At 43.9% G+C, this 27946-nt stretch overlaps 1 protein-coding gene across 1 annotated transcript in view; it reads left to right on the top strand.

The window, feature by feature from the left end:
- CPAMD8 (C3 and PZP like alpha-2-macroglobulin domain containing 8) overlaps positions 1-27946 on the top strand; it is a 52400-nt gene that overhangs the window by 7660 nt on the left and 16794 nt on the right. Inside the window, exons 11-35 of the mRNA XM_079328235.1 lie at positions 13-240; positions 389-559; positions 922-1050; positions 3134-3317; positions 4372-4544; positions 4633-4782; positions 4877-5035; positions 6843-6985; positions 7881-7946; positions 10621-10852; positions 12116-12269; positions 12813-12955; positions 13401-13452; positions 14109-14407; positions 15200-15425; positions 15958-16134; positions 18907-18988; positions 20349-20505; positions 20969-21043; positions 22876-23041; positions 24210-24296; positions 25146-25282; positions 25600-25755; positions 26123-26185; positions 26834-27069. Coding sequence (XP_079184361.1) covers positions 13-240; positions 389-559; positions 922-1050; positions 3134-3317; positions 4372-4544; positions 4633-4782; positions 4877-5035; positions 6843-6985; positions 7881-7946; positions 10621-10852; positions 12116-12269; positions 12813-12955; positions 13401-13452; positions 14109-14407; positions 15200-15425; positions 15958-16134; positions 18907-18988; positions 20349-20505; positions 20969-21043; positions 22876-23041; positions 24210-24296; positions 25146-25282; positions 25600-25755; positions 26123-26185; positions 26834-27069 — 3845 coding nt within the window. The remainder of the gene's footprint in view (positions 1-12; positions 241-388; positions 560-921; positions 1051-3133; positions 3318-4371; positions 4545-4632; positions 4783-4876; positions 5036-6842; positions 6986-7880; positions 7947-10620; positions 10853-12115; positions 12270-12812; positions 12956-13400; positions 13453-14108; positions 14408-15199; positions 15426-15957; positions 16135-18906; positions 18989-20348; positions 20506-20968; positions 21044-22875; positions 23042-24209; positions 24297-25145; positions 25283-25599; positions 25756-26122; positions 26186-26833; positions 27070-27946) is intronic.

The following is a 27946-nucleotide window of genomic DNA, read 5'->3' as shown; positions in this document are numbered from 1 at the left end:
CCCCTCTCTCAGATTGATGGCTCTGCTGTGTTTGATGTGTGTGTCAAAGACATGATGCCAGCAGATGTGCCCGAGCATTTCCGAGGCACTGTCAACATCTGGGCCACAGTGATCAGCTCTGATGGCAGCAAGCAGGTGACCTTTGATGACTCCACACCTGTCCAGAAGCAGCTGATTGATATCAAGTACTCCAAGGACACCAGGAAACAGTTCAAACCTGGGCTGCCTTACAAGGGCAAGGTGAGATTAAAAGTAGAGCCATGGACATGTGGCTGGTTTGAAGTTGTACTGACTTGATCCCAGTGATTATTTTTTTTTCCCCACCTGTTATTGACTGGAATTGCTGATAATTTAAAGCAAATTGTTCTATAAATGCCCCACTGTGCAGGTGGAAGTCACTTACCCTGATGGAAGTCCAGCTGACAGAGTCACCATCAGAATTAAAGCTGAGCTCACACCCAAGGACAATGTTTACACCAGTGAACTGGTCTCAAGGAATGGCCTGGTGGAGTTTGAAATCCCCTCCATCCCCACAGCTGCCCAGTATGTCTGGCTGGAGGTGGGTAAAAGCTCCTTATGGGATTAACAGGCTTTAATGTAAGTAATCTTGTCAAACCTGCACTTTATAAATCAGTGCTACAAACAGGAAATCAGTGCCTTTTAGCTCCAGCTTCTGGGTTTCAACACAACAAACACTGGCTTGTTTCTTGCTGCTGACAGATCTGATGTTGATCACCACCAGAAAAAGATGCTTCTCCAAATACAACTTAAAATGATAGAGGGGTTCAATGTTTGGGGAGTAAAGATGTCAAGAGATGGAAGGTAGAAGGTATAAAATGGGAGAAGAGAGTAGAGATTAAGAAATAACAAAATAAGCTTTCTATATTTAACATTCAGATGTAATTTTTTTTTTTTTTTAAGACTAAAGTGATAGCAATTGATGGGAAACCCTCTGGGGATCAATATCTGCCCAACTACTTGTCCATCAGCAGCTGGTACTCCCCCAGCAAGTGTCACATCCAGCTCCAGGCACCAGATAAACCTTTCCAGGTATGTTGGCTTCACATTCCATCATGGAATCCACTGCACTGCTTGGCTTAGAGTGCTCTGTTCTAATTAAATATTTCTGGACATTCCTGATTCTGGGATCCCAAGCTGTTAGTGTTGCCACCACAAAGGATGAAGGAGCTGCACTTGAGCCACCAAATAATTGTTGAATTTGAGCTGAGCAAAACTCCCCTGGTGCTCTGTGCGCCTTGTTTCCAACCCTTTCTGTTCAGTGGGTGCTGGCAGGGAGAAAACTTCAGTTTTTATGTTTGAATGTGTGTTCTGTGTAAGGCTCAGACATGGATTGTCTGCTGAAAATGATTGGAAGTGATGTTAGAGGGAGTGGCTGAATTACTAAAGACCAAAGTTAAGGCTGTGTAGTCTCACTGGAATTTGCAGTTTTAAATCTCAACTGTCCAATCTTCCAGTTATTGAACTATGAACATGATTGACTTGTCTTTGGTAGGTTTTGTAGGAGCCTCTCTAAAAATGTCATCCTGCCCATAAAAGTTGTTGTGATTTCTCTCCTAGAGAAAAGATCTGATTTTAACCATGATTCCTGTGGCATAATGTTGTTCAGGGTTTTTTTCTTACCCAAGAAAATGTTCTTAAGGTCTGCATATTGCTCAGTGGAAAAAAAAAAGTGGGTTTTGGCAATAAGCACACTGAGATTGGTTATCAGTGGGTCTGTCAGGTTGGTTTCAGACTCTTTGTATCCAAATAAGAGCATTTTTTTATCATTGCATTTCATGGAAGTTTAATGGCTAATTAATCTTTTACAAGTTTCCTGAGGTATGGAAAGGGGATTATACACTGCTAATCTGAACACATTGTTCTTATTATAACCTGATTAGAACTAATTCTTCTGTGGGAAAGCTTGGAGCTGGATAACCAGCTGATGTGGGAACTGTTTCCATGCACTGCCAGCTCTTACTGGGTGTTCCAATTAGCTACATTCATTTTTTAATGAATTGTTTCATCATTTGCACTGGGGAATTCTTAATACTTCAAATATTTGATGTCACGAGGCACCTCTTGGACTCTGTGGCATTCTCAGTGTGTTTAACCATCAGCAGCTCCTTGTGTTCCAGTTCTGCCCTTTTGGTTTGTGCCATTTGTGCATTCTGCAGGATCACACTTGCAGCTGAAAAAGAGATTTTTTCCAAAACATTTCTTTGGGATTTTCTGTCAAGCCTGAATGGTTTTAGTTGGGAATTGCTCTGCTTTAAATGTCAGGAGGGGAAGGTGAAGGAATCCTACTGAGCAGAAGTGTCAGGCACTCCTGAGATCCCAGAAGGAAGGAGTTTGTGTTCCTAGGAAAGTCTGCTGCTCCACAGAGTGATTATTTCTCAGTGCTGATCCCATGGCTGATGTCTGTTCTCTTGGGATTTGGGGGATTTTGTCTTGGGGGTGTTCAATGAGCTCCTCTGGGTGAAGTTTCAGTGCCCAGGTGTGCTGCTCTGGAGACTACTGCAGCCATCAGATGAGTTTCCCAGACAAAAAAAAACCCCAACTTTCTTTCATTTATTTGTGTGTTTGACACCTCCCTGAGTGCCCAACTTTCAAGTTGTTATCAAGGCTTTCTGTGATTTTAAAACATTTTCCCTCGGATCTCTTCCCAGCCATTCCATGGCTATGTTTGAATGGGTGTTTGCCAGATGAATGTAATCACAATTAAACTGCAAAGACTATCAAACACATTTCTCTTCCCACCCCCAACCCAACTCTTTCCTTTTTTGGGCTGGGCTACTGAAGGGGTGTCTAAAATTCAACCAATTCTGACAGCTGCTCTGTGCCAAAAGGCTTAACTTCCAGGATTCCAGAGATTCCTTTATTGTTTCATTAATGCACACAACCCCCAGCTCATTCTCCTGTAGATCTGCAGCGAGTGGAGAGCTGAACACAGACCCCTTTTGATAGTGGAGAAAGTCCCTGAGAACAGTGCTAGTGTAATAATACACTTTTCAATGCTTCCATTTGTTACAGAGGGCTCACACCTCCTGCTGCCTGGAACCCAAGCAGGTTTCTCTGCTGGAGCACCCAAAAGATCAATACAGAGCAGATCTTTGGCTTTTCTGTCCTGCAGGTGGGAGAGGAGGCCTGGATTGCAGTCAAGTCCACTTGTCCTTGCAATTTCACTCTCCATTATGAAGTGGCATCACGAGGGAACATTGTCCTGTCAGGGCTGCAGCCCAGCAGTGTCACCCAGCAGAGGAGCAGAAGAGCCACCACTCCCTCTGAGAGGAACCTCTCACACTTCCCAGGGACAGGTACCAGCACCAGAAGTGCAACTCACCCCTATTTTCAGCAAAAACAACCTTCCCACAACCTTTTTGTTAAAGAATATAGATAATTTTATGCAAGAAAAAGAGTGAAATTCGTTGCTCTCAGTCATGTGAAAAAAATTCTCCAAGAGGAACTCTTGGGAAGTTTTCTTTGGTCTTTCTCAGTTGAGAAAACTCTAATATTTGCTTGGAGTGTAGGGCAGGGCTGGGGCAGTTGGTTAAATTGGTTGAGCTTAAACTGAGAAGATGATGTTAGATGGAAAGAGAAAATTTAATAGACTGATAAAGGAGATCACACAGCCCACAGGGGGAAGGGAAATGAAATGTGGACTCCTGGTCTGTACAAGGAGTAACAGAAATACACAGATCTGGTGGATTTGGGGAGCAGGGGGTAAAAAATGGTGGGGTTGCAAAGATGGATAAAACATCTGCCACAGGAAAAGTCTGGGAAAGAACAGGAACCTCCCTCCATGTCCCCACCAAGCTTCTGGCAATCAGTAATTTAGGACTGGTGGTGGTTTTGTGGGTTTGTTCTGAGCTGTTGGATTTACCTTGCTCAGAGGCTTTGTGGTTGCTCTGTTGTTGGAAGAGCTCAAGGCCAGGCTACCTGCTCTGGTGAAAAACATCCTTATCCACAGCTGGAAGTGGGGGATCTTTAAAAGTCCCTTCAACCTAAACCATTCTCTGATTCTCTTTAACAGCTCCAGTGATTCTCTGCTCTATAAACCTTTTTCAAAGTTACTCCTTTTCTCTCATCAGTGTTCTCCAGATAACATTTTATGTTTATTCTCAGCAGCTCGGTAACTTAACTGTGTTTCTTGATTTCTTGGCTGGAAAAACAGAGTAGTCCTTCCCTACCCACCTTCTCCATGCTGCTCATTAAATTATGAGTGCTAATTACCTTTCACAAAGAGAAGGGATGCTGAACTCAAGGTGTGCAACAGGAACAGGGGAAGAATGGACAGTTCTGTGCCTGGCAGCACAGGAGGGGAGTGACAGGGATAAATAAAGCTGTTTTTCTCCCCAGCTGCTGTCTCAGCACCCCCCAGCCCACCTGCAGCAGAGGTTGAGGTGTGTGTGACCTTCCTGAGGTTTGGGGTTCTGCCCTCCATGGCTCCCCTGGGCCGGCTGCTCGTGTTCTACGTCAGGGAGAATGGAGAGGGGGTCACTGACAGCCTGCAGTTCCCTGTCAGCTCCTCCTTTGAGAACCAGGTACTGCACAGCCAGGCTGCTGCCTCACTGCTCTTTGATTTGATTTTTTTGGGATAATCACAAGATTTGACAAGATTTCCCTTCCCAGGTTGCCGTGACTCTCTCGGCCAACGAGACCAGACCTGGAGATGTTGTGAACATCAAGGTGAGAGCAGCAAAAGGGAGCTGTGTCTGCATTGCCTCAGTGGACAAGAGTGTTCACCTGCTCAAGCCAGGCTTCCAGCTCACAGCCAGCCAGGTACAGGCACCTTCACCTTCTCCTCCCCTCTCCTGTCACCCTCCCCGTGCTGGAGGAAGCAGCCAAGCAGAGCAGCCCTGCCCTGTGCCTGCAGGTGTTCCAGGAGCTGGCAGAGTTTGATGTGTCTGATGCTTTTGGAGCCCCAAAGGAAGAGGGACACTTCTGGTGGCCAGGCCTGAGCTCCCGGCGCCGCCGCTCCTCCGTCTTCCCCTGGCACTGGGATGTCACCAAGGATGCTGGCTTTGCCTTCACAGTAGGGACAACCAGCTCCCCTCCCTCTCAACCTCTCTTCTGGGCTTTCCTCTTGGCATTTCCAGCATTTTCAGCTCTGTAGGGTCCCCACTTCACTGCTGTTTCTCCAGGGTGGGTGGGATGAAAAGTGATTTTTGAGAGCAGGGTATGCTGTTCAATGAAGATATTTGAGAAACATGCTTTGGTTTTTGGGAGGAGATGTTATCCTGCTGGGTGAAGGAATTCATGCTGGTGCTCTGGAGAATCAGACAGGGACCAGAAGGTTCCTCCAGGCATGGATGGGCTTGCAGAGCTCTTCAGCTGCTCCAACTGGGAAGCAAGGTGGAATGGGGATCTTTCCTTGTAGCCTTTTCCTTTGGAAATCATTTCAATTTCTTTCCTGCCCTGCTTCTTCCAGCTTCTCTTTCCATCTGCATGAAAGACTTTTATATCCTTGATCAGGTCACTTAAATGCTATATATTTGTAGTTACTTGCTGTGTTTCCATAGTCAAACCTGGCCAGATGTTAAAAATCTGATTTCCTTTGATCTGTGCTGTGCATTTAAAACAAATTTGGTTTTTTAATGTACTCATGCACAAATTCATTTCTTCAGTGCTTTGCATGCTAACAATGCAGCATTTTAAGCTGAAAAAGTCAATTGTAGCTCTTAAGACACACACTGCTGTTTCCAGGAGCTTTTTGCTTTGCTTTTGTTTGAGTCTATTTGAGAAGTTCTGCTTGTTTGCCTCTTTCCTCCTTCCTGCAGTAGTACAGCAGAGTCCATCCACCCTTCCAGGCTCTGCTCACATCCCTCCTGTGCTCTCCACCCCCCTGCAGGTGTAACCTCTGCTCCTGGCACAAGGAGATGCTTGGCAAAGGCTGAGCTGTAAATGTTTGATATTCCTCACCAGCATCTTCTCCTGGGGTTCCTCTGAAATCCAGACTGGCCTGGAGAACCAGAACTGATCTTTTGAATCCACATAACTGCTGATAATGCTGATCCTTGCTCCCTGCAGATCCCCCATCTCTCCATTCTTTATCCTTCCTCTGATTTTACCTAAAATGTTTTATTATTTTGCCTTAAACCCCAGAGGCTTTCACACATTCCCCCAATGCCTCAATCTCCTAATTACACATTCTAAATCCTCATTTCTGTCCACTGCTGCTTCTCCCTCTGGGGTCTGAGGGAGTTTTTCTCTCATGCAGCTTTTTTTTATCCTTACTGAGAGCTGCAAACTCTTGGGCAAAGGTTCATTTTTTTGGGGGGCTGGTGTGAAAGAAGGGGTTGCACACCTGGGGGTGTGTGCAGAGAACAAAACTCCTCTCCCCTGCTGTGGGAGCTGCTGTTCCCTATGAATAAGAGCATTTAGGGCACAGAGCTGGCAGCTTCCTCAGCTCTGTGTGGACACTTTTCATTTTGCTTGGCATCCCTGGCAGGGCAGAGCTGGTGATGCCTGATGAGAGAGCTGCCTGCCCATGCAGCACAGCACACTGGAAACTTTTAGGAAGGCTGAAAAGCTGTAATGTTATATTCTAGGGAAAAATACATGTAATTATTTTTTTTCCACCTGTCATACTTTGATTACTAATGTTAGATACTGATTTAAATGCATTTTCCAAGAGATTTCTCATCAAGCCTCTGCACCTTCACATTAACAGTAATTTTTATACGAAGCTTTAAGAAATTCCTCAAGATTCAATTGAGATTTCCCCTGTAAATGTGGAAATAGAATTTAGGGATGTGTGCACACTTAATTATTTTTTCTTTATTTCTTTTTTTTTTTCTTTGCTGGTTTTTGTTTTGTGGTGTTGATTTTTCATTGTCTAGGAAACTGGCTTGGTGGTGATGACTGACATAGTCAGCCTGAACCACAGGCAGAATGGAGGGATGTACACAGATGAGGCTGTCCCAGCCTTCCAGCCACACACTGGCACCCTGGTGGCCACCATGCATTCCAAAATAACACCAAGGTAACATTTACAGTTTAATATCTATTGTTTGTGATGCTCCTGGCTGTTTTTTTCTCAGCTGATTTCCACCTCCATGCCCCCAAGTTTAGATAAAGCAGTGATGGGGAAATTCTTTCATTGGCTTGGTAGATGTAAAAAACAATTATCTGACTCTGCTTTGTTTAATTTAATTTAATTCTGGAAAAAAATGACGTGCAAAGAATCCTAAATGATCATTTTGAAGAACATTTCTTTGCAATTTGCTGTGAATTTCTTGGGATATTTGCAAACCACAGCTGTTTTTGCAGAGCCACTCATTGCTCATGATTTGGACCATTCAGGTGGTCAAAATCCATGGAATGAGGGTCTGCATGGAGGAAAGGCTGGGGAGCTCTACAAGTGATGGATGCTGCACCTTCCCTCTGCAACCTGAATTTCCTGGGGTCTCTCTTAGCAGAGGAAGTTCTGGGGTCAGTTAAAGAATAGATAACCAAGCATAACAGGTGTAGAAAAGCTGATTTAAATAATTAAAGTGTTAGAAATCAAGATCATTCAAAGAGAAGGATATAGAGGAGTGATTGCAGTGACTGCTGTTGGAAGTGTTATATTTGTTCCCCTTGGTTCCATTTGAAAGAATTTGGATCACAAACCAATTTTATTTTAGATTACATTATTTCTGCTAGCTTCAAAGGTTTTCTTACTTGTACTATTTTTTTAGATTCCTGTTTCTGTCTGCAGAGTGTGTGCACACAAAGGGATTGTTTCAAAGCCTTTTCTAATTTGTGTTATGAGTGATCACCATTCACTCCTTAATGAGTCTGCAGCAGGCAGAGTCAGGTGGTAACTGATTTATCAGTGACTGCTGAAAATATCTTATGAAAATAATCAATTTGCAAGGATTTATTTCTTGTTCTAGCAGAGCAGAGAAGAGGAAAAGAACCTTCTTCCCTGAGACGTGGATTTGGCACTGCCTCAATGTCAGGTATTGAATTTAATTATATCCAGGGGGTTGTGTTCTCTTCAGCTACAGAAAACAAAGCCCTTGAAAATCTAATGAGTTACACTGGCATTTCTGATTTTAAAAAAATATTACTTTCCCCCTATTGTTGTTGTTTTTGTTCTTTACCATTTCAATCTCAGCATCATTTCCTCTGCTCCTGAAGTGTGTTCCCTTGCTTCAAGCTGGACCTGCCGGTTGTGCATTGATCCTCTGTTGATTGCTTTTCAAATTTCACAGAGCCCCCTTTTCTCTGTCATCTCCTGCCAGAACATCTCCCCCAGACCTCAGTCTGCCTCCTCACAAATCCTGGTTTCCTCTGGGTACAGTTGGAACTAAAAAAATAAAAAAAAATTAAAGACAACTCATCTGTGCCACAACAGCACATCTAGGATAATTTGAAGCAATCATTAAAAAGCTTCTCCAGGTTTGCAAATAAACTTCATTCTCAATAAATGATAGTAAATTAAATTTGACAGGAACTTGGAGCAAGTGTATTCAAATCTGTTCAATTGAGCATGAAATATGCTTTGTAGAAATACACAAAGAATTCCAGAAGTGCCTGTTTGGGCCTCAGCAAGCTGGGGCAGTTAATTATAAGTGGGAGAGTGTGGAATAAAAAGTTGCAGATTGCATTTTCTCCACTTCATTTCATTAGAAACAACTGAGTTGGAGCATTCCTTACTCTCCACTCTCTTGGACAGGAAGAATTTTTTTTTTTTCTTCTACCATTTATAATTATAATATACAATCCTTTAAAAAAAAAGAGAGAGAGAAACAAAAACCTAATATCAACTTCCCAAACCAATTCTAAAAATTCCTAGAGCCTGGCTGGAGGGTCTAATGGCTGGAAATGAGTGTGTACTTTGGCCCTGTGCCCAGAAGAGTAAGTGCCCTCATGTGTGAAAATAATGTTAATGCTGGTTATGGGCTGAAATCCCAGTGGAAAGAACATCAGCTGCAACAAATTGTCCAGTTAAACAGGCTGGAATATTGCCAGGACACCCTTCCACCCTTGTGCCTGCTCCTCAGGGCTGAGCATCACTGCAGAGCTCCAGCCAGGTGCTGGGGAGCCACTCTGCTTAAAAGGACTTAAAATAACTTCAACCTTTAAGTAGATTTCAATTGGATATTGGGAAGAAATCTTTCTCTGAGAAGGATGAAGCCCTGGCACAGGGTGCCCAGAGCAGCTGTGGCTGCCCCTGGATCCCTGGAGTGTCCCAGGCCAGGCTGGACATTGGGGCTGGAGCACCTGGGACAGTGAGGGGTGTCCCTGCCATGGCTGGGGTGACACTGGATGGACTTTCAGGTCCCTTCTGACCCAAATAATTCCATATTTCTATGATACAAATGCATTTTTCAAGGGTTTTCCCTCTGGAGTTTGAGCTGGGGGAACCACACTCACTAGCTTGGAGTCTGACTGAACTTATAAAAAGGAGAGTGATCTCCACTCCTTTTATTCTTGTGATTCCCACTCTCCATTCTTGTGTTCTCTCTTTATGATACAAACACAGAGATGTGTCCCTGATGAGCTGCCTGGTTCCTGAGAGGAGCAACAGCTCCAACCTCACTGAGAATTGACTCAGAGGAGCAAAGCAAAGGTGCTTCAGTGGTGCCTCAAGAGTGACAAATTTATCTGGAGAGCAGTGCAGCTCCCTGCCCATGAGGACAGTGGGTCATGCTGGGCACTTGCAGAGCTTCTTCTGAAAACTTCTTCTCCTTTTCCATGCCCCCCAAAGCACACAGAGCTGGCAGCATGTGTCAAGCTCTGGGGAATAAATAAGGACTGCAGAGAAAAAAAACAACCTTAGGGTGTTCTCACAACTGCACCAATCATCCTGCCAGCTGAGCCATGAAACAGCTTTTGTTCTTGTGTTAGAAGAAATATTTTCTGTTCCAGGCAGGGCCAAAGCTGCTTTGCAGGAGGGAAATAGCAAAGTCTGAAGAACAAAACTGAATTTCTATTATTATAAAGAATGGAAGAGGGTACCAGGTTTGATGTCCTGTCATGCTATGCACAGGAAAGCTAAATACTCAGAGATTTGATTTTTAGTAAATAATTTCAATCCTCAATGAAAGAAAATGATAGAAAATCTCCAAACCTAAGTTGGTCATTCCAAAACTGAGCAAACCAAAATGTTTCTGAACCAAATGTTTCTGATCTGGGTGTTTAGAAAGTTTCTCATCTGTTCTGTGTTCAAATAGAGTCTGCAGTGTGGCACTGGACACAGGGACAATGAGTTCCAGCAAAAGATACTATTATTTCTCTAGTTATTAAATATTGTTTTTATCTAAGACTTCAGTCTGGCATTATTTCTTGCCTTTCTTTTTAGATTTTTTTTTTTTTAAACTTAGTGCAGATACTTGCCTCTAAAAAAAGTGACTTAAAAATGAGGCTACAAATGAAGTTTTTAATCCAGGAAGAATTTGTGTTTTGCAGAAGTAACTATTTACTTTCCTGCTGCTTATTGCTTATAAATATTTACAGGTCTCAAAACTGATAGAAAATAGGGAAGTTTTTGTAAAGTTCAAAGCAGACGATGCCAAATCTGTCTATAAATCTGGATCTGGAGGGAATTGCCCAAAATGTTTGGGCACTCCATTAAAAAAATCATCTAATTACTGTGATGAACCCAATTTTTCTGTGCTCCTTTGGCAGTAACAGCTCAGGGGAAGCCCAGCTGCAGGTGGAGGTGCCTGACTCCATCACCACGTGGATCACAGAGGCTGTGGCTGTGTCTGAGGAGAAGGGGCTGGGCATTGCCAGCCAGACAGAGCTGAAAACCTTCAAACCTTTCTTCATTGACTTCACTCTGCCCTACCACGTCATCCGGGGCGAGCAGACCAAGATCCCCCTCACTGTCTACAACTACCTGGCTGTGTGTGCAGAGGTAACAGCTCAGCCCTCACTCTGGGTTATTGTAATGGTTTGAAATCAGAACCAGTGAGAGAATCCAAGTCAGAAGCACAGTTCAATAGGAAAAAAGAGAAAAATAAAATACATGCAATAGTACAAAAGGAAAAAAAAAACCACTGATAGTCAGAATCCAACTGGACACCCTGCTAGTTGGGGTGCTGGTAGCAGCCCAGATGAATTGGTCTTCTTGAAGATCCTGTAGAAATCCTGGCAGTGATCCTGATAGCTCTTGTCCTCTGGAAATCAGTGAGTAAGGGCAGCTTTGGTGTTCCAAATTTCAGTTTTTATCTGGGTGGAAAAGGCTTGGCTCCTCCCCCTGGGTGGAGCATCTCCCAGTGGGATGATGGAATTTTATCAGCCATGCACTGGGACTCAATGGCCATTAACAAGAGATACCTCCTGGAAAGAGGATGGGTTGTGGAAAGATAAAGAACATTGCTCCAGCTGGTTTAAAGATGGCCCATTAACAGGAGATATCTCCTGGAGGGAGGATGGGCTGTGGAAAGATAAAGAGCAGTGCTCCAGCTGGTTTTTAACAGCTGGCCCATTAACAGAGGATATCTCCCACTGAGATAAGGATCAATGCTCCACATGGTTTAACAGATGGTGATACAATGTGCCCAAAAGTCTGTATTCTAACCCAGGACAGTTATCACCAGGGCTGGTGGGTGAGCTGAGCCACAGGTAGATAAGGTACCAGGCTAACAGAGAGCTCAGCTCAGCAGAGATGCTCTGAGGAGATAAATATTACTGTTCTCAGCTCAAATTAATGTCATTGCCTTATTTAGTTTTAGTTTGAGACACGTGTAGTGAGCTGAGGTGTCTTGCAGCACTTCAGAAAAGCAAATGTTGAAAAAGACAGGAAAGACAATTTGGAATATCATGTTGAACCACAAAGATGAATTTCCTGCATAATCAAAAAGCTGCCACAAATAGATTATTTTGGTGGATTTTTTTTCCCCAAGAAATTCCATCTCCCTTGGTGTTTTCTTCTCACACTCCCCATCTTCCCAGCTCCAGTAGCATCTCCCATTGTAGAATTGCTGAGCAGTCAAATCCATGGCTAGAAACTTTAAAGAATGAATATCTGCATTCTGAAATTTTTTTATGTAGAATTCTGTGGGTTTCACCTCATTCACTGATCATAGATCAGTTTGACTTTGTGGCTGAAGTTTCCAATAAATGACATTTCCAATAAATGACATTTCCACTAAATGACATTTCCAAACTTCCACAGGTCCATGTGAAGATTTCTGTCCCAAAAGGCATCAAGTTTGTTGGGCACCCTGGGAAGCACCACCTGACCAGGAAGAAATGTGTGGCCCCTGGGGAAGCCAAGCCCACCTCCATCGTTCTGTCCTTCAACGAGCTGGGCCTGAGCAACATCACTGGTACACAGAGCTCAAAGCAGCTGCCTCAAGGGGTTTTAAAAGTGCTTCTTATTCCTCTCTCAGGAGAAAATTCCTATTTTCCTTCATTCCACTTGATGCTAGCTTGGCTTTTCAACCTTATTATTGTAGGAAAAAAATTTCCTGCCTGTGATGCACAGAATGTGCAAACAAACATCAGGATATTCTCTGGTTATCGTTTTTTCCTGTTGTGATATTTGCTCATGCAAGGTTGGGCTGTTGCATTTCCCTGAAGAGATCAGAGGAAATATTCAAACAAGAGAATAACAACAAATTCTCTGCTGATAATCCCAGTAAAAATTGGGCAACACCCAAAACTAGGAAGGAGTTTCTCTGTTGCCCCATAATTGTTCAAATATTGATTAGTTTTAGATGTGCTCACTCAGATGTGGATAAAGGGAATAAGAGAAGTAATTACAGCACTTGATGTACTGTTAATCAGCTACTTCTAATTAGTTTGGGTCTCTAACTTCTAGAGATCTTCCTATCCCAAAATCTCTGCTGCTTTTCCCTTCTTTTTCTTAGCAAAAGCTTTTGCCTATGGTGGGACCAACTGCTGTCAGGAGGGGATGCAGACCCTGAAGGGTGGCAAACACTCAGAGGATTCTCACATGGACAAAAGGACCCCTGTGGGGGTGGATTATGTTCGTAGCAGTGTCATTATTGAGGTGAGAAAACATGAATTTATGATAATTCAGGAAAATAAAAGCTTGGGCAAATTGTGAAATCAAACGTGAATAGGTTTATGAAGATCCTCAGTGGATTTGTGGTGTGTTAGGGAGATTGGAAATAATCAGCTTTAGTGGTACTTGTACAGAAAGAGCCCTCTTGAGCTCCTCTGGTGAATCTTCAATGATGTTCAGGAGAAAAAGCAATGGAAATTTCATGGGATGAGCTTGCCCTGTTAATCTAAGAAATATGATAAAATGGAATGTTCTCTGGCAGTGGTTAGCACTGCTCTAGCAACAGAACACAGTGCCATCCCTTTTCTGTAAAGGGTATAAACCACTGCACAGCAGCAAAAATAATTTCTGTGTTTTCCAAGTAAAACTGGAATCTATTCTTGCTAATCCAAGCCCTGTGGTTTATGTGTGGATTTCTGTCTTTCTATAGCCAGAGGGACTGTCCAGAGAATACACCTACAGTGTGTTCTTCTGCCCAAATGGTAAGTTCATGGTTTGAATTAAATATTCAGTTTGTTTGAATCAGTTTTAAAAAGAAGCATTTGGCTTCATCTTGTTTAAAAAAAAAAAAATTAAAAAAGTCTTTGTTTCCATTTCTCTGTGATTGATGAGTTATGGTGTGTAGGAAGAACTTTTAAATAAAGAGTCTTTTTTACCTGGCTGGCTAATTATGAATTTGCTCTAACTGCCCAAGTGATTTCTGGAAATGGCCATTAAATTCCTTTACTTTATGGAACACTTTGAGTATTCAGCACTGTGGACAGTAACTGGGACTGTACTTTATTTTCAGCTGGTGTTTTAAGATTCAGCTCTGGAATCAGTCTGTCCATTCTGCCAGAGATTTGGATAGCTCAGAGTTGGCTCCAGTAGCTAAACAGAGATGCTTTTGACCACTAAATTAGAACTGAAAAATCACTTGCTGAGTTCATAAGAAATTCAGCTGAAGGATCCTTCAGTTTGAAGGATTTTCTGCCTTGATGGGGATAGAAATAAAAGATGAGAAAAAACATCCATGTGTATTTTAATACTTTAAAATAAGCTGAAAAAAAAAAAAACCTATATACTTAGGAAATTCCAGTCTTTGATGTCTGTAAGATGAACTCTCATTCTCACAACATTCCCTTGTTTTCCTGACTAGAGAAAATCCACATTTCCACCCCTAACAAGTATGAATACCAGTACCTGCAGAAGCCAGCCCAGATGAGGCACTTTGACCTGGCAGTGAAGGCTCACAATGATGCTCATCTGGCACTGTCCTCAGGCCCCCAGGACATGGCAGAGATGGCAGAGATTGTCCTGGGGGGACAACACAACACCAGGACCTGGATCTCCAGCAGCAAGATGGGAGAGCCAGTGGCCAGCAGGGACACACCTGGCATCCTCTCCTGGGATGAGTTCCGCAGCTTCTGGATCAGCTGGGAAAATGGAGTTATCCAGGTACTGAATTCCTCTGAGAGATGGTCAGGAAATCTCTGTTTAAACAGAGTTTGAGCACACACAGAGCAGTTTTTCCTTGGTGTAGGAGGTGGGGATTTCATTCCTGTTGCCTTTTCCTCCTGAGGCTGTTGTGGTCACAGCAAATTCAGGAATGGGTGACCATGCTGAAATGGCCTCAGATGATAAGAAGTGCAGGGAAATGGACCAAAACTTGCTAAGATTACTCCTAAAAGCCTCCTGGAATCAAGGAAAAAATGAAAAAATGGAGCCTGTTTAGATAGGTTGCTATAAAAATGAAATGGTGAGAGAAATCAATGGAAAATTCCCAAACTGAATGAAAACCCTAAAAGTGAATGGGATTACAAGTAGTGCAGGGAAATGGGCCTGCTAAAACTTGCTAAAATTACTCCTAAAAACATTCTGAAATTATGGAAGGCAGAAAAAAAAGAGCCTGTTTAGACAGGTTGCTATAAAAATGAAATGGTGAGAGAAATCAAGGGAAAATTCCCAAACTGGGTGAAAACCCTAAAAGTGAATAGGATGACCAGAAGTGCAGGGCTATGGACCAAAGTTTGCCCAAATGATGCTCGCTGAAATCACTGTTGTAACCACTGTCATGTTCTCAGCCCTCAGCATTTTAGTGATGAAATCCATGAGAGCCAAGCCTGTGGAATCCTCCTTGCTCTTCCTTGGGTTGTTTTGTGGGTGGGGAGGAGAGGGGCATTGCAGAGCAGTGTCCCAGCACAAGGCACTGGCTCTTGGAGCTCCTCCATGCTCTCTTGTCCCTTTCAGGTTGGCCACGGTACTCGGGTGCTAAACGAATCTATTATTGTGGAGTGGACAGTCCCCAAACAGCTTGAGGTGAAGTACATTGGCTTTTCCACAGGCTGGGGGTCAATGGGAGAGTTTAAAATTTGGAGAAAAGAAGAGACTGATGAAAATCACAATGAAGCATTTACTCTTGGAGTTCCCCACAACATAATTCCAGGATCAGAAAGAGCTACGGCTTCAATAATAGGTATCAATTATCAGGAGGTATCACTTAGGTACCCCTTATCAAATGGGAACAGATGCTCCAGCTGTTACTTCTGAGCAATGCACACCAGATAAGATAGTCACAGGCACTTAAAAAGGTTTATTGCTGCTTAATTCTGGGGCAGATAATTCCTTGGGGTTTTCTTTGCCGCTTGTTTGAAGCCTGTTTGGGTTGACAGAGGTTTAAAGTTGGTGCCACAGGAGGGGCTTTGCAGGGGGACTGTCTGTTGCAGTTCATGGCATTTATTTCATTGGCATCCTCATCACAAAATGTGTTCTAAACTGGGAAGTCGTGGATAATCAAAGGCTGAAATGTGGAATTTCTTTAATCCAACAAGAGACTGAAGGGCTAAGATTTAACAGCTGAAGGACTTCCCACTTTTATCTCAGTTTATTTAAGCTGGCTCTGGGGGTAGCCAGGAGACATCAGTGCAGTCAGGTGGGGGTTAATCATAAAACACCAGAAGGAAACCTGGATTGCCTGATCCTGAGCATTTCCCCTCTTCCTCAAACAGGAGATGTGATGGGTCCTACCCTGAACAACCTGGACAAGTTGCTGAGGTTGCCTTTTGGCTGTGGGGAGCAGAACATGATCCACTTTGCTCCCAATGTCTTTGTCCTGAAATACCTGCAGAAAACCAAGCAGCTCAGTCACGAGGTGGAGGCTGAAGCCACTGATTACCTTGTTCAAGGTAACCCATTGCAGTTAAATTTACAGATGGAAAAAAGGCTTTGAATTAATAGTTTTCCTTTAAATGTCACTTTTTCTATTCAAGAATAGCCCAAGTGATGTGGATTCATCATTTCTGGCAGGGTAGTCTCACAGTCTGGCAGATTTTGATGGCAAGAAGTTTTCCCTTTATATGTAACCTGTGTTTCCCTTCAGCAACTCCTAGTTCAGATGTTTATTGATTTATCTCTCCTTTTTCCTTTGCTGATTTCTATGTTTAAACATTTTAGAAAGTAAAGGAATGGTTCCTCCTCAAAGACTCAAAAATGAAATTTAGTAAAAATTTGTATATGTAGCGATTTTTGCCTTATTCTTAAATTATCTTTTCAAGCCTTAAGACACTACAATTAGGGCTCTTTTCATAACTTTTTTAAAAATAGTATTTTCAAAATTTAGTATCCAAAGTCATTAAAAACCTTCATTACATGGTTCTAGATTCTCTTCTTTCAGTGTCCTGTCCTACTTTACTAAACAGCTCTAAACAACTTTTTTTTTCTTTTTTTTTTTTTTTCCCACTGTTTTTCTCAGTATTTGTTTTGGGAAGAACCACATGCAAAATACTTTTATAACTAAGTGCAATTCTCAGGACAAGTAAGAATTCAGAGATCATTAAAAACAAGAGTGACCCAAAGGGACAAAGCTCTCTTGTGTATGAGTCAGACAATAGTCATGTCATGAAATCAGAGGTGACAGGGTTAGGTGGTTCTCCTCTGAAAATATAAATATCAAATGTAATATGTGAGATATTTCTTGTGTTCAGCAGCAAAAGCCCAGTGCTGCTTCCTCTGCCTGGCTCCAGATTTCACTTGTAATTTTCTGTTCTTGCTGGGAGCACTGAGGCAAAGGGAATTTGTTAATGGCCCAAGTCAGTGTTTCCTTTGCAACATCATTTGCTTTTGTTTCTTTTTATGAATCTGCAAACCTTCCAGGTTTTTGGCTCCAAACTCTGTTTGCTAATTAACCCTTACAGAAGAAACCCCCAAGAGTTTAAAACCCTTCTGTGTTTACTGGAGCCCTGCCAAATGTAAGGTTTAGATGGGAAATGCTCACTCTAGAAGGTTTTTGTGATTTACCAAGCCAGAAAACTTCTTCATCCCTTAATCATCCATCATGGGAAGTGCTGATACCCAACAATTCCTGTGCATTCCCTCTTTAAAAGTGGCCTGGGCTAAGCCAGTCAGTACTTTTTATATTTTGTCACAAAAAATAATTAAAAAAAAAAAAAAAAAAAATAGCAGGTGAACAGGGGAAAAGTGCAGAGGGGAACTTGTCCAGCATCCAGAGGAGGGTTTAGAAAAGGGGAGAGCAAAGCATAAAATCTGTGCCACTCTCAACCAACAAGCAAAGGAGAATAACAGCAAGAGCAATGAAGCATAATTCAGCTCAAAATCACAGAATATCCTGAGCTGGAAGGGACCCACTGTGATTGTGGAATGAATGGCCCATGCAGGGTCAAACCCACAGCTTGGCAGTAGTGGCACCATGAACACTCAAAAACATCTCAAAAAGAGAAGAACAGAAACAATGAGAAGAGTGATATAAAATGTAAGGAGTGAATGTGCCCATTTACACACTGGAAATGAACACTGAGGAGCTGTTTATGCAGGAAGTGCTCAGTAGTAAATCATGCCTGAAGGCTGCAGGGGGGAAAAACAATTTAATTCTATTTTATTTTTGGAGGAAGAAAAAAATAATGCCATTACTTAAACTTTCTGCCAGGTATTTGTAGCTATCCCACCACTCCCAGACAAAGATGTGGTGACTGCAAGAGCATCATCAATCTCTAGGTGTTCATTCCTCCCATTTTTCAGGCCATTCCCTGTGAGCACTGGGGCTCTACAGAGCTACTGGGAAGTGTGGGAGTCCTGGGCAATCCTCAGGGATTGAGGAGCTGCCTGGATCTGCAGAGGTCAGCAGAGAAACTTCACCTCTGGAAATGAAACAAAACTCCACTGCCATAAAAACATCATGTGGGATGGAAAAAAACACTGTGCTGCTGAATCCACCAGGCATTAAATGTCTTTTGACACAATCTTCTTACAGATTGGACTTTTCTTTATTAGAAATATCCATCCTGGAGGGTTTGACTCCAATGGGTGTTTCAGAGCTTTATCCAGGTGTGTATTTATCCATGTGGAGGCTTTGGCAGGATGAGCATACTTGTAGACAAACAAGTTTGAAAACAAATCATTTTCCCAGTAGAAAGAACATTTCTACTCTTTTTTAATTTTCAACCTCAGAAGACATTCCAGGTGAGAGTTCTTATCCTCAGCATTCACTTTGTTAATAATGATGTGTGAGAGAAGCCCTGGAACAGCCCTGAGACCACAGCTGTTGTTTTTTATGTTAGATGAAGTTGTTCCAAGCAACAGCTTTGGGAAAAGCCTGAATCCAGCTGTCATGTCACAGGCAAGACATTTTCATTTGTAAATGGAAGTAAAATAGAAGGAGAGTGGCTGTATGCTTGGGTAAAACCCTTTTGATAATGCAATTTTTTTTTTTTCAGAGAAGAATCAGATTTTTAGCATTTCCAGTGTCTGCAGTGTCCCAGATGTTATCCTGAGCAGATTTCTGAGTGAGAGCTGGCTCTCACTCACAGCAGAATAAGGAGCTGCCTCAGGCAGCAGAATCCCTTACACATGTCCCAGATGTTCTGAGCCTTCATTCACTTTAAATACTCATTTTTCCCTGTGTGAGGAGATTTTGGACTCCCCAATTTTTCTGTGACTTGCAGGCTACCAACGCCAGCTGACCTACAAGAGGCAGGATGGCTCCTACAGTGCTTTTGGGGAGAGGGACTCATCAGGCAGCATGTGGTGAGTGCTTATCTCCAACTGAGCTACAAAAGTGCTAAGTGTTTGCTCAACAGCAAAAATACACAACTGGCTGGGAAAGAGGGGTGATTTCCCAGCTTGTCTCGTGGTATCACACACAGTGGGGAGCAGAAATAATGCAGAAATATTCAGTGAGTACAGAATTGCAGTGCTGCTGAGTGCCCTGCCTACACTAGGGGATGTGTTGTAGGTGATTCAGGGCTCAGGAGAAGGTAAGAGAGTTAAATCTGTTGATTAGCCCAGGTTTCAGAGCTGTAGTTAAGGATCATGTCTGCAATTGGAGTAGCAATTATGGGGTGTTTAAGCACCTAATTCCATTAGGGAATGGAGTTTTACCTGAAGCAGGTACAGGGAAATGGGCTGTCTCTACAAGTGCTTCTATCAGGGTGGGTAAAAAACCCACCAAAACCAACTCAAACCCCTCCAAGTCATCCTTGTACCATCTGCTTTCCACCCCACCTGGATGGAACAGGATGGGTTTGTGCTCTGGGAATAAAAAACCTTTGGGTCACAGAACAGGAGAGGCAGAGCTGGGACCCTGCAGGGTCCAGCTGCCAGTGCTGTCCCCAAGGGCCTTTGTGTGACATTAATCCTGATGCCACCACCCCAGGGGCTCTGCAGCCCTGGCTCCATCCCTCAGCTCCATCCCTGGTTGGTTTTTCCCTGATTTTCCTCCCCAGCTCAGGGGAGCTGCTGCTGCCTCGCTCCTCCCAGGACCAGGAACTTTCCTCTCATCTCCCAGTCCCTGGATGTGAAATCTGGTGACACAGAATTACTCAACACTCCAAAAATCCCCTGCCAGGCAGCAGTGTTTGCTACCCTCCCATTCCTCAGGGGCTTGTAAATGCAATGACTCAATCCCCCAAAGCTGGCCAGTGCTCACACTTGTTGTCAGAGGTTTAGAATTCCAAAATCACTTCTGCTGCTTTCTTAAGTCTTAATTCTGTATAAAGTGTAACACAGCTTAGGGCTCGAGGAAAGGATCTGGATTTCTTATGAGAAATATATTGATTCTTGATTTTAAAATATTGATCCTCAGCTTAAAAACTTCAGTCATTTGGGATTTAAAAAAATATATTTCAGAGTGTGCTTTAATTATGACAAATACACCTTTGAGTTCTACTTTTCAGTTTAGTTTGTTGACTTTTAATCCTTTTCTTATCCAAAGCCTGGACAATGTTCAGGTGCTTTTATGAACCATGAGAGTTTTAACAACAATATTTAGTGTTTCCCAACAAGATTCTTTTCAATTTGTGCTTTCTAAGAATACAGTTTTTTTTCCTCACAGATACTTTATTCTGAATTTGTTTTCTCAGTAAAGATGGTTAATTCATTTTTACAGGTTAACAGCTTTTGTCCTCAAGTCCTTTGCTCAGTCTCGTGGGTTTATTTTCATTGACCCCAAAGAACTCACAGCTGCCAAAGACTGGATCATCCAGCACCAGAAAGAAGATGGTTCTTTCCCTGCTATGGGCAGGATACTAAACAAGGACATTCAGGTAAAAAAGCCACAGAGGATCAACTTGCAGCAAGGACATTTTTAAAATTATTATCAGAGCATGAATGATTAGTCTGAATATTAATTTTGCACTTGAAAGACTGGAATGCTGCAGGGAGAACCAGTTTAGAAAGGTCTGTCAGAATTTGTCTGTGAGGTGTCCCCAGAGGATGGAAAGCAAGGTGTGAAGTCTTACAAAACACTGAATTATTACAAAATAATGAATTAGTGCATTAAATGTGTCCTCAGGCCAGGGACAGCTGGGTCTTGGCTCCAACCAGTGTGGGCTTGGGTTCTTAAATTTTGTGCTCTGTGTGTGCAAAGAAAATAAATTTGGTGATGCTTCAGCTTCTCCTCTAGTTCTAACACATCCTTTTTGTTGCTTCAGAGTCTCTTTTTTTTTTTTTCTCCAGCATCCTTTTCTCCAGTTTTCATGCAGTGATTTGTGTTGTTTGCCCTTCCAGGGTGGGATCCATGGGAAGATCTCCCTGACTGCTTATGTGGTTGCATCTCTTCTGGAAACAGGTGTCACTTCTGAGGTAACAAAATCTCAGTTAAAACAGCTCCAAAAAAATTCTCCCTGTTCTTTTTTTATAAAAACTTCATTTTGCTGCTGTTTGCCTTCAGAGGTTCTGTGCTCTCTAGAATGACAGAATCCAGGGAAGAGAGGCTGCTGGAAAGCCTTGGGATTGCTCTGAGGTTAAGGAATCTGCTCTGAAGTTGTTCAAGGTGGTTCAGCCACCAGCTCATGATTATTCCACCAGAGCAAAACACTTCCCTGCAGCCCCATCCCTCAGCCTCTCCAAGAAATTACTGCAAAAAGAGTTTTCTGCCTCTCAGCTCCAAGCTGTGAGTGCAGCCTGTGCAGATCCTGGTCTCTTGCCTGCAGAGACTCAGAAATCCTGGCTTGGTGCTAAAAGCAGTTTAATTTGGGGATCCAGAGAGCTCTTGTGGTCTGGCTTGGCTGCAGTGGCCAAAATGCTACTGCTGTTAGATTGCAGTGCCTTTGGAGAGCTCAGCTCCTGCAATCTGCAGAAAAATCTTTCTGTTCTTTGCAATGAGACAGAGGAGGAACACTGCAAAAAAAGAGAAGCAGCTATGTAGGAATGGCCAATTCCAGTGGGAAAAAAACCCCCAAACTTCCAGTACAGCTGGTGTTTTAGGGATTCCTCCTTAAAACTCCTGGTGAAACAGTGCTGCTGCTCTCTGGTGTGTTCCTGCATGCAGCTCATTGGAATGGAGATGTTATACAGGATTTTAGTGACACATTCCCACTAAGTAGGGCTGGGAAGATGCTCCCCTCAGGTGTTCCCTTGCTCCTCAGCCAAGGGAGAGGGCAGTGCTGGCTGGGCACAGGCAGAACTGCTGGGAGATGAGGAGAGCAGGGTTAGTGGGTGCTGCAGCATCTTCTGGATCTGCTCTCAGACAAAAGGGTCCATTCAGGCACAGCCCCGGGGGTTTGTGGAGGTGTCAGAGCAGCCAGTGCCCATTCAGGAACTCTGATAACCTCAGCACTCCTCATCCACCCCTGTGGAGCATGAAGAGTGTCCCCTGTCCTTGTTGGGGTGGAAAGCTTTCAACCTTATTAAAAATTCAGGAAAGCCTGCAGAGCTCTCAGAGTAACTTCCTGCCTCCCTGTCAGCAGTGTCCCCCTCTGAGCAGTGATGTGATGCTCCCTCTGGGCTGCTGAGTGTCAAAGCAGCCCCAGCAGGGCAGTTTCTGTGCATTCTAATGGTTTTCCTAGAGGAGATTTGTGAGTGTTCCTAATGATCTTAGCTAGGAAATGAGGAAGGGGAAGGTTAGTGCCACAGGGAAATCAAAGGAAACCAAATTACATCAAGTCCAATTAAATTGTTTCTATAAATTATCAGAGCCACGTTCCTGCATGGTGAGGTCATTGGGGGAGTTAATAAAACATGTTTGTTGGCTGCAGGGACCCCTGGGAACCTTGGCCTTTATTATCCTCTGGCGTCTGCCAGACGCTCTGGAGTGTCAGGAACACAATCAAACTCCAGCACAAAGCTCACCCCTGCCTGTTCATCTGCTGCCTTGCAGGGGCATGGAATTGCTTCAGCTTTAGGGGGGAAAAGTGTGTCTCAGTGTTAACCTAAATAATTTTTGCTCTGCTGTTTGCATCTTCTTTTTTTTTTAAATTTTTGATGCATGGCTTTTCTTAGGGAAAGGAAAGTGTCAATGCCATTCTGCAGAGAGCAAAATGTATCTTTCTGAGTTTATTGTGGGGTTTTTTGGATTTAGTTGTTGGGTTTTGTTTGTTTGTTTATTTTTAATGGGCACAAAATAACTAGTAATAAATTAATTCAAACTTCAGAGACTGGTACATCAGTCTGGGTTTTTTTCCCCTGTATTGTAGGAAGAAAGAAGAGCTGTTGACAAAGCAAAACACTTCCTGGAGTCCAACCTGTACTCAGCAGAAGATCCTTACACCACAGCCCTGAGTGCCTATGCCCTGACCCTGCTGCACAGCCCCTCTGCAGCCACCACACTGCGCAGGATGAACAGCATGGCCATCACCCAGGGTAAGAGCTGAGCAGGAACAGCATGGCCATCACCCAGGGTAAGGGCTGAGCAGGAACAGCATGGCCATCACCCAGGGTAAGAGCTGAGCAGGAACAGCATGGCCATCACCCAGGGTAAGGGCTGGGGATGAACAGCATGGCCATCACCCAGGGTAAGGGCTGGGGATGAACAGCATGGCCATCACCCAGGGTAAGGGCTGGGGATGAACAGCATGGCCATCACCCAGGGTAAGGCTGGGGATGAACAGCATGGCCATCACCCAGGGTAAGGGCTGCACCATGAACAGCATGGCCATCACCCAGGGTAAGGCTGGGGATGAACAGCATGGCCATCACCCAGGGTAAGGACAGGGGATGAACAGCATGGCCATCACCCAGGGTAAGGGCTGGGGATGAACAGCATGGCCATCACCCAGGGTAAGAGCTCAGGATGAACAGCATGGCCATCACCCAGGGTAAGGGCTGGGGATGAACAGCATGGCCATCACCCAGGGTAAGGCTGGGGATGAACAGCATGGCCATCACCCAAGGTAGGGGCTCCATCCTGGGCTCTGGCCTCACAGGAACAGCCAAGCACAGCCTGGAGCTGCACTTGAGCTGCTGGAGAGGATGTGGCCTGGGGGATGAGAGGTTCCTCACAGCACAGTTTGGGTTTGTAAGGCCAGGGTGCTCCTGGTTCTCTTTGGAGAGGGCTCCATGCATGTGGTGATGCTGGAGGAAGGCAAGTGCAGCAGAATCACAGAATACCCTGAATTGCAAGGGGCCAGCTCCTAAGTGACCCACAGAGGTCAGAGCCACAGCCCTGGTGTCCAGCAGCACTGTTCTCTAACCAGCAGAGTGATTTCCAGCTGTTCAGAGGCTCTGCAGTGCTCTCCTCACAGTGACAGAGTTTGCCCTGTAACACCTCACATTCCCTGGTGGTGTATTTAAATCCAAACCCCAAGAATTACCCAATTTGTCACACTGAGTCATCTTTATCATTCCAAAGAGAGCCCCTTGCCCAGGGCTGGGTGTCCAAAAGGAGGGACAGTGCAGCTCAGGCCATGGAGCCAATGCACAAGTGGAATTTGACTCTTCCCATGCACAGAGGCTCAGCTGCTCTCCTATAACTCTGTAGGAGTTATAATAACTCTAATAACACCCATATCCCTCTGCCTTCTTCTCCTAGATGGCTTCACTCACTGGAGCCTCACAGGAACCCTTGTCACTGATGAAGACACCTTCATGGGGTTTAATGATGGACTCTCTCAATCAGGTAATTGGCAACCTGCAGTGCAAAGGCACAGCCTGCATGTATTGCAGTGAATTGTTTATAAAATAAAAAATATTCTAAAATTGTCACTCAGGGCAGGGTCCAGAGGAAAGAGAGCTCAGGGAAGGCAGGTAACATCATGCTGAAAGAATAATGAGAGACAGAGCAAGATGTGGTCCAGACAGGACAGGTTTTTTAGCCTCAGTTGTCTCCTCAGCTTTCACTCCAGTTTTATGAAACAGAATCCCATGTGGCTCTCACTCTCCTGTCAGGGAGTAATAATTCAAAATGGAAATCTGAGGAAATTCAAATATATTTAATTTTAGAGCTATTTATCTGTGTTTTTAAATGAACCTAAGGATTGTATCCTTGGTCACTGACACTTCAGCTGATTTTTCTACACTTGGGCTGTCAAAGCCACAAAAATAGTGAATTATTGTACTTTTCATGCTACTTAAAGCCATTTACTCTTTGGGGGGGAATGTGATGTAGGTGCAGCAATGTTCAAGAGGGATCTGACTGGGTATTGTATGAAAATCTCCAGGGCAGGACAGGAGTGTGGCAGCAGCAGAGTAGAACTGAAATGGGAGAGGAATTATTTATGGGATACAGTCAAGTAGAAGTAGTTGATCTATTGTGTAAATATCTTTATTATTGGTTATCTACTACATGAAGGGAGGCTTATGTTGAAAGCAGAATTATCTTAGGGAGTTGAAACACCTTCTACAGACTTTTAACTTTTTAGAATTATTTTTCAGTTTATAAATACTCATAGAACTATCTCTAGACATGCTTGGATTCTCACTTCTAGGTGATATTTTGATTTTTTTTTTTAATTCATCCCTCTTTCAGTTGTCTCTGCAGAAGTGGAAATGACATCTTATGCCCTTCTGACCTACACCCTGCTGGGAGATGTGGCCTCTGCCCTCCCTGTAGTCAAGTGGCTCTCACAGCAGAGGAATGCACTGGGGGGATTCTCATCTACTCAGGTGGGCTCCCTCTGGGAAAGGTAGCTGGGATGCATGCATTGTCAATTGATTCAGAAATTGTTTGTGTTCTGGTAAAAAAAGAAAAACTTCCCAGAGCTTTTACTTCTTCTTCTTTGGACTGGTAGTTTGAAAGGAACCCAGATTTTGTCCTCACAGGTGTCTTTGATAGGAAAAGTGAGCAAAACCTGATGTTTCTTTTGCCATATGAATTAATAAGGAAGATTCTGCCACCTGGAGCTGAGCAGAGCTGTTTGGAATGTGCTGTGCTCCTGTATTCTTCATTATTCTGATTTTTCCCTCTTCTCTCCTCTTCCCAGGACACCTGTGTGGCCCTGCAGGCTCTGGCTGAATATGCCATCCTCTCTTATGTTGGAGGAGTCAACCTGACCATTTCCTTGGCTTCCACTAACCTGGACTACCAGGAGACATTTGAGCTTAACAAGATGAATAAAAAAGTCCTTCAGACTGCAGTGGTAGGTGGTTTTGTGCAGGCAGATTTTTAAAGCAATCCACATGAGCTGGGTTCTGAATGAGGGCTTGGATCAGTGATGGTGAAAGCACAAGCACTGAGACCTGTGTGGTTTCTGTGGGTTTGTGGCTGTGAAGGAGACAGCACTCCTGAGTAAAGGCATTTTTCACCATAACCAATGCCTGATTATTTTGTGCTGCTCTTTGTCTCTGCCATTGTGAGTGCAGGTGGTGAAGAGACTAAGCCACACTCACTTCACTTGTGCAGTGTCCTTTATAAAGGTATTTTGTACAGAATAGAGCTAAATTTAATATTAATTTCCATTCTGAGTGCCATGTCTTGTCTGTGTCTCACCTGTGTGTTCTCCCCAGATCCCCAGTATTCCAACAGGGCTGTTTGTGAGTGCCAAAGGTGAAGGCTGCTGTCTGATGCAGGTAAGGCTGTCATGGGGCTGGAGAAGGTGTGGGAGCAGATGATCTCTGACCTCACAGCCTGTTTGCTGCTTTTGTAATCCCACTTTGCTGAGAGGAAGGACTCACACTTGGAATTCCACTCTAAACATTCTATAATGTGGTGTTGCTTTAATTTAGGAAGTCAATGTGACTGTACCAGCCCTGGTAGAGCTTTTGTAGAGACATCACTGTGTGGTAAAGCCTCTCATGCCTGCCACTCCTCCCCTCTGAAGAGATCTTGTGTCTGTGCTGGTCCTTAAGGTGTGGGATACTGGTGAAAGCCAGGGAAGAAGCAGCTTGGATTTTCTCAGGCTGCTCAAGCAAAACCTAAGAGAAAGAATTCTAACAACGATTATGCACCTGCAGGGTGTGTGAGAGACGTGGTGCTTTGATAAAAGCAGGTCCACCAGGTGTGTCACCTGCCTTGCACCAAAGAAATCACTTCTGTCCTTGCTACCACGATCTACTCTATATAAGTGTGTTTGCTTCTTTAATAAAGGGCTTTTGCTGCTTCTGCATGAAGAAACTAACTCCAATAGCAACATTAAGGGACATTTGCAGACCCTTTGAAACACTGGAGCTGTGATAAATGCTGCTGATGTGATTTGCTTCTCCCTCCTCCTGCTGCAGATCGATGTCACGTACAATGTCCCTGACCCCATTGCCAAGCCAGCCTTCCAGCTGCTGGTGAACCTGAAGGAGCCCAAGGCAGAGCAGCAGCTGCCAGCCCCAGCCCCTCTGCACTCAGGCTCTGCCCCCCAGAGCCCCCCAGCCCTGCACAGGGACAGAGCCTTGGGGGATGATGAGGATCCCGCCTCAGACCACGACCACAGAGAGTACAAGGTCATCCTGGAGACCTGCACCAGGTAGGGAATGCTGCCTGTGGGCACTGCTTTCTCAGGGTGATGGCTTTCTTATAGATAGAAAGAAATTAATAACTGTCCTGGTTTGAAGGACAGGTGTCTACCAATAAAGGCAGGAGCTTCTCTTTGAAATGGGGAGTGTAAACCTCCTCCCTCCAAATTATTATTATAATTTTGAAATTAAGAGGCTCTGAGGCAAAGATGTGGGAATAAGGAATTACAATTCTTTACTAGGAAAATTAAAATAGAAATGCAGTATTACAAAGAACAATCCCAAAACACTGCCAGAGTCAGAATCCAAGCTGACACCTGTCAGTCAGTCAGGGTGGTGGCAGCAGCCCCATTCCATGGTGGCTGCATCCTCCTGCAGTGGCAGATGTGGTTCAGCTGGAGCAGTGCTCCTGGAGAAGGTGCAGTTTCCTCTGAAGCTCCAGGGATGATGGGGAAAAGTCTGGTTTTCCTCTGGAATCCTCTGGAAAGAAGGTACCTTGGTGTCCAAAATCTCAGTTTTTATCTGGGTAGGAAAGGCTTGGCTCCTCCCCTGGGTGCAGCATCTCCCAATGGGATGATGTAATTTTATCAGTCATGCACTGGGACTCAATGGCCATGAAAGGGGATATCTCCTGGAGGGAGGATGGGCTGTGGAAAGATAAAAATGATTGCCCAGCTGGTTTAAAGATGGCCCATTACCAGATAATATGTGCCAGGAGATCAGGGACACTGCCACACCCAGTTTTAAACAATGACCCATTAACAGGAGATATCTCCCACAGAGATTAGACTCACTGCCACACCCAGTTTTTAACAATGGCTATTTAACAGGAGATACCTCCTGGATGAAGGGTGGGTCATGGGAAAGGTAAAGATGATTGCCCTAGCT

Source organism: Erithacus rubecula (genome assembly GCF_903797595.1).
Source record: "Erithacus rubecula genome assembly, chromosome: 28".
In the NCBI taxonomy this organism is placed as follows: domain Eukaryota; kingdom Metazoa; phylum Chordata; class Aves; order Passeriformes; family Muscicapidae; genus Erithacus; species Erithacus rubecula.
The sequence above is the reverse complement of the archived record's forward strand: the minus strand, read 5'-3'. Positions and strand labels throughout refer to the sequence as shown.